This window comes from Sinocyclocheilus anshuiensis, unplaced genomic scaffold (assembly GCF_001515605.1).
Source record: "Sinocyclocheilus anshuiensis isolate Anshui unplaced genomic scaffold, SAMN03320099.WGS_v1.1 scaffold5569, whole genome shotgun sequence".
In the NCBI taxonomy this organism is placed as follows: domain Eukaryota; kingdom Metazoa; phylum Chordata; class Actinopteri; order Cypriniformes; family Cyprinidae; genus Sinocyclocheilus; species Sinocyclocheilus anshuiensis.
In genome coordinates this window covers 32483-39204 of record NW_015536869.1, presented here as the reverse complement: position 1 = coordinate 39204, position 6722 = coordinate 32483, and the positions used below count along the sequence as shown (strand labels likewise).

Here is a 6722-nt window from a genome sequence, read left to right as displayed (position 1 = left end):
GTAAGTCGCTTTGGATAAAAGCGTCTGCTAAATGACTAAATAAAGAAATATCTGTCCTTTCTACCTATCAAGTTCTCCAATGCTGCCTTTGAGGGAGTGATGGCTCTCAGATCTCTGCACCCTGACATCACTAAGGCTGTGTGAGCTAATTTATAATATTAACCAATAGCCAAATAGCAATTGAGTCACTGTTGGAGAAAATTCACATTCATCCTGCTATGCAATGCCCACTTTTTACTATCCAACCAATTCTTGACAAAAAGTCCCGTCCCATATATTTTATCTTGCTGAATATCTAGTTTTACTCTGAAATAAGTCAAATGAACAAACAGCTGACATTAACTTTAATGGTTCTTAAGATTTACTCTAAATGCTTGGATTTGCTTGTTCAGATGGTTGGACACTAGCCGCCATCACCCTGATGCAGTTTGTGCTTCTCCTGGAAGCCAGAAAGGAAAGCAAATAAGAGACAGCACTGCTTTCACCCGCTGCAAGGCAAAGACAAAGAAGGCCAGGAAGGGAGCACTGCTTTGAGATGGTGAGCAGCCCTGTTATTTCCACTCTCACAAATTTAGAATCTTAACACAAACCTAAAAAGTGAAAACATTACAAATGACATTAAATATAAATGGCTACCTTAAGCAATATTCCTCTAGTTCAGTGGTTCATAACCAGGGGGCCAGGGCATACTAACAGCCTCTGCAAACTTTACATTTAATATTTAAATTTTGGCTTTCATCCAAAGCGGCTTACATTGCATTCAAGGTACACATTTTATCAGTTCTTGCTTTCCCTGTGAATCGAACACATGACTTTGGCTTCACTAGTGCATGCACTACTGTTTGAGCTGCAGGAAGGCCATTACTTCCAGGGAGCTTCCAATAAATATTACAATTATTTAAATGTACCTATATTAACAATCTTAAAAAACACCTAAAATAAAGATGTACAACATTAAACTGACACCATATTTTTATTACAACAATAGTAGCAGAGGTACATCCGCTTATATAGAAGGGCCTTTGAATATTGTCTTGGACAAGAGAGACTTGGAGTCCAAAAGGTTGAAACCCACTGGTCTAAAACACAATATTATTGTAACACTGTAAAATTAAGTAAATTTAAAATTAATTATTAGTATTTGCAAGAAAGCTGAGATTAAAGTCAAAGTTCACAAAGGAATTTTTGTTATTTAAAGCCGGACACCAGAAGTCAATTACAAAATGATAACCAGCTACTAAACATTACTAAGATTATACTAAACATTACTAAACAACCAAGTCTTCCAGTCCAGACCCATCTATGGTTTATGTGGTCCACAGAGGTCTTGTAAATGAGACCACATGATTACGGCTCCAGCTATGATCATAAAAATGAGACATTAATCACAGTCCTCAGTATGACAACTAGCCTCTTTCCACATGACTTGCAAATGTAAATAAATTAGAAAGGAGAAAAAAGGGTAAATAACTAGTCTCAAGGGTTCTCTGTTATGGCGGGCCATAAGGTCCAAAAATAAGACTAATAACTGGTTGCGGGAAGTCACTATACTATTGCCAGGAGCTACTGAGTTTGCCACGACTCACCTTCCTCACACGGCGGGCGACTCACTCCCCTCACACGGCGGGCGACTTTGTAAACTCATGGATTTGTGGCCCCGCCCCCACCAGCAGATTCAACCACGGTGCGGGATGCGTAGTATTGTGTTTATTAAACATTATTTTTCAAAGTAGCCTATGAGACCATGATCCGCACTCACAAAATAGTCTTTTTAGCGTTTATTTTATATTAATCACCAATAGGATAAAACACCTCCGCCTGTGTTTTATAGCCTAAAATAAACGCTAAAAAGAAGAATAGAAAATTTCCTGAATTTTCTAAAAGAAAATTAGAGTTTCGAGAGAAGGTAAAAAGCAATACAAAACCAATAATGTACCGGTTATGTTGTCATTCCTTTGCTCTCTAACTGTTATAATAGGCCTAATTATTTAATAATAACTTTAACAGTTAATGATATTTTGAATGTCAGTAACCAGACAGTTGACGGTAGCCAGTGACTTCCATAGTATTTTTTTTTCCTACTATGGAAGTCACTGGCTACGGTCAACTGTCTGGTAACTGACATTCAAAATATCATCTTTTTAGTTCAATAGAAGAAACTCATAGATTTGGAACAACTAGAGGGTAAGTAAATGATGACAGAATTATAATTTAGGTTTAACTATCCCTTGAAATGGATTCTCATGGCATGGCTTTAGTGTTTCGTTTCCAAATTAAGGATGATAATGGACAGTTTTCTTAACGAGTGTTTGGACAAAAATAGTCTGGCAATTAATTGCATATTTATGGAGATTTTTTTATTTAATTTGTCATCATGTACCTGCTGTGCAATATTTTTTAGTCAATTTATTTGCTTTGGTTTGATTTTGTAAAAGCAAAGCACAGCTAATATAATGGCTTTGCTACTTAAGGGGAAACGTTCATTTTATTAAAATTACATAAATAATTTTTGTGTTTTGTTTTTGGGTTTGATAGATCTGAATTTGCTTGATTCATGCAATCCAGTATAGAACTGTGTAATGTGTATTATGTACTATGAAAAAAGGCTCATTCTGAAATGCTTGAGTAAAAAAATACATTTTATGTATTAACATTTTATGTATCAACCTTTGAGCATTTGAACATTTATTTACAACACAAAAATTATAAACTTTACTAGATGTAGTTAGTTATTGCACCATCACAGTATTTGAAAAGAAACGTGAGGAGAGTGAGTCGCCCGCCGTGTGAGGAGAGTGGGTCGCCCGCCGTGTGAGGAGAGTGGGTCGCCCGCCGTGTGAGGGGAGTGGGTCAACCGCCGTGTGAGGGGAGTGAGTCGCCCGCCGTGTGAAATAATTTTTGTGTTTTGTTTTTGGGTTTGATAGATCTGAATTTGCTTGATTCATGCAATCCAGTATAGAACTGTGTAATGTGTATTATGTACTATGAAAAAAGGCTCATTCTGAAATGCTTGAGTAAAAAAATACATTTTATGTATTAACATTTTATGTATCAACCTTTGAGCATTTTAACATTTATTTACAACACAAAAATTATAAACTTTACTAGATGTAGTTAGTTATTGCACCATCACAGTATTTGAAAAGAAACGTGAGGAAAGTGAGTCGCCAGCTGAGGAGAGTGAGTCGCCCGCCGTGTGAGGAAGGTGAGTTGTGGCAAACTCAGTAGCTCCTGGCAATAGTATAGTGACTTCCCGCAACAAGTTATTAGTCTTATTTTTGGACCTTATGGCCCGCCATACTCTGTGATGCATGGAGCAAGAAACCACTGCTCTCCCATAATCTCTATCAAAGACCTTTTCATCAGGAGCTACTCATGAGATTCACTGCTCAAGTGCTTCCACAAGTCCCGAGAGACCACTGTGGATGCGATAAACAACAGTAAATGGTTAAGAAATTGTTTAAGCCCAGGTTTGCAAAGTAATCCCATTGATTTGGGAGTGGAGAAACCTGGCTCAAAGTTACCAATTTAGTCATTGGTGGTCGTACCTCTATTAATGAGCTTACTTCCAGTAACTTCTGTGAGAAATTAAAGTTGCATATTTGCACAGAGAATCAAGAGGTTAATGCTAACCGTAAGTGTTTTTACCTCTTCCAACATGAAAGACTGAATGGTAATACTGTAATTGTGGTCAGGATATGGGTTTGGGCCACTGCCTTGTGGTAAAATACTGTCTGTTATGTTTTTCCAACCTATCCTTTATGTTCCTCCTGGTCTCTTTGTCCTTTAAGGTTTGTTTGTGTGTTTCCATTTTGGCTTTGGCACCGAGTGGTTGAACTAGGTATTGCAGTCCAAATTCAAAATATTGGAGAGGGTTTTTTTTCAACCGGCCCCTCCTCCTCAGACTTGATGCACATGCAGGTTGCCAGATTGACGACACCAACAGGAACGAGCTCACTTGATGATGAATGAAATGAAATATGTTGTGTTTTCCGTCAACTGGCAACCCGGGGTGCCGAAATACAATTGGGTAAACTGGCAGTGGCCGGTTTTCACAAACCAAAACAGAGACCGACATTCCGGCCCGGAACGCACATTTTCAAAGGAGAATAACTGACTGTAGCATTGTTTTTCAGATAAACAAGTATGTTAACTTAGCATTTTTCTTAAATATCTGCAAACATATTATGGTCTTTTTATGCTTAAAAAATTTACATACAGCACCTTTAAGAATGCTGCGACTGACCAATCAAAATCAAGAAATGACAAGTGATGGTGGTGCCAGGAAAAGAGGATTCACGAAGAGCAGGAAAAATGAAAAGTTAAAATAAAAATTGAGACAAATAGTGGTTCTCCAGTCATCAATTTGTTACTGTTATGTACATTCAAAGCAACGCTATAGTAATAGTTTCTTTCAGCAAATGAAAACTGTATGCTCTAAAATTGTGCAATATGTTCTTTGAAAAACAATAGTACTAACAGATCCTGCTATCAGATCCTGCTACCTTCTCCATATCTGGTTCTTAAAGGTATAGTTCACCCAAAAATGAAAATTCTGTCATAATTTACTCAACCTCAAAACTTGTATGACGTTTTTCTTTTGTGGGAAATAAAATGAGTTATTCATAACAGAATGTCCAAGATGCTCTCTTTTTTTTAAAGTGGAATTTTTTAAGGAATAACTGTCGTCTTCGTCCTAAATTTTAGTTTGCTCCTCACACAAAGCTATTATATGGCTTCAGAAGACTTTAGTTATTGTGCAAATAATATGGACTACTTGTATGGTTCTTTTTGGAGCTTTACAGCATCATTTTATGGAAGAAAGCAGCTCAGAGATAGAAAGTCATACAGTTTGGAACAACATGAGAGTTAGTACATGACACCTACATTTGAATTTTCTGCTGAACTATGCTTTAACAATGCTCTTTTAAAAAGGAGAACAGTTATTCATACAATACCTTTCAAAGGTTTGGAGTCAGTAAGATTTTTTTTTTTTTTTTTTAGAACTTAATTTATTCATCAAGGATGCATTAAATTAATCAAAAGTGATAGTACAGTTCTATATTGTTTAAAAACATTCTTTTTCAAATAAATGCTGTTCTTTTGAACTTTTTAATCATTATAGAATCCTGTATAATGTATTATAGTATCCACAAAAATATTAAGCAGCACAACTGTTTTCAACACTGATAATAAGTAATAAGTGATATTTCTTGAGTGCCAAGAAATCATTCAGCATATTAGAATGATTTCTGAAGGATCATGTGACACTGATGACTGGAGTAATGACTGCTGAAAATTCAGCTTTGCCATCACAGGAATAAATTACATTTGAAAAGAAATTAAATGAGAAAATATTTTAAATAGTAATAATATTACACAATATTACTGTTTTACTTTATATCTGATTCAATGAAAGCAGCCTTGGTGAGCAAGAGACTTCTTTCAAAGACATTCAAAAATGACCCCAAACTTTTGAAAGGTAATGTATATTTTGTACAAATACCAAGCTTTTTTCATTCAAATATAAGGGGAATTTTTAATGTGAGAATGGATAGTGAATTAAAAGACATATTTTCTTAGAACAGAAAGGACAATACTAAAATAAATGTACAGACCAAGTGAGCTGGGCTATGAGTGACTTTTATATTATATTATATATTTTATATTATATTCTCTGTCTCCCTCTAGTGATAGTGACATGCAGTTTACACACAATTATAATCAGCTTGATTCATAACAGAGGATGTGCACTGTTTATCAACAAATCCCTTTTTATTATGAGTAACTACTTACCAGCATTTCCTTAGCACCTGTGGCATTGATGACCTTACGGATGACCTCAGGTGGACAAGGAGACCCGGCAGTAATACCTGACAGACACAAAACAGAGAATCTTAGCAGAATACTGATGAAAGTGTTTGCTCAGAAAAACTTGTAATATTAATGTAATCTATCACAACTTCTATTTAGCAATAGATTTGACAAAAGACTGATTGACTTACCACCCTCAACTGATGAAAAATCAATCTGGGCCAGGTCAGGCTGACTAAGCATGTCAATAAACATTGTAGGGGTGCCGTACATAAATGTACACCTGGGTAAACAGTGAATTTTGTGCCAATTGGATTAAATAAATACAGCTCAGATGTTTTTCCAGTTATGCATGATGTACACCACATGACCTTTGATCCTTACATAAATTCTACATGACTGTCCTCTTTATATGTCCCTGTGTCTTTTATTTACAACAAATTCAATTCAATATGGCTGAGGAAAGCGGCACCAAGTACCTCTGAAAGAATATCTTCTATTGCAAAGAACAGATGTGCAACTCTTTCACAATACATCGATTCTTGTTTTGAAGTCTAAAATATTTATCTAATAATTAATGCATCTGAGGGTTAATTAAAATAAATGAATTAAAATTATTAATGACAACATACTTCTCTTTCTCTATTGCCACCAGGTTGGCATGTCCATCATACCCGGTGGATGGGAAAATCACTGTGGTGCCATGCACAGCCATGACCATACCACCACCCACTGAGCCAAAACAGTGATACAACGGCACCGGCAAGCAGATTCGCACATTTTTCTGTAAGAAGAATAAGGTCAAATATCACACATACTGCATCTACCAACCAAGGAAACGTGAAAAAGATTAACCCAGTAACTTTGTTTTGGTAAGCCTTTTTCTGCAAGCGTCTGAAAAAACGAGC

The 6722-nt window shown here is 36.1% G+C and overlaps 1 protein-coding gene across 1 annotated transcript in view; it reads right to left on the bottom strand.

The window, feature by feature from the left end:
* Window positions 1-373: 373 nt before the first annotated feature.
* The window catches only part of LOC107657083 (acyl-CoA synthetase family member 2, mitochondrial-like), a 14398-nt gene continuing 8049 nt past the window's right edge, over window positions 374-6722 (bottom strand). Inside the window, exons 7-10 of the mRNA XM_016445094.1 lie at window positions 6447-6598; window positions 6006-6097; window positions 5797-5873; window positions 374-439 (exon numbers count right to left, since the gene is read on the bottom strand). Coding sequence (XP_016300580.1) covers window positions 404-439; window positions 5797-5873; window positions 6006-6097; window positions 6447-6598 — 357 coding nt within the window. The 3' untranslated portion in view covers window positions 374-403. The remainder of the gene's footprint in view (window positions 440-5796; window positions 5874-6005; window positions 6098-6446; window positions 6599-6722) is intronic.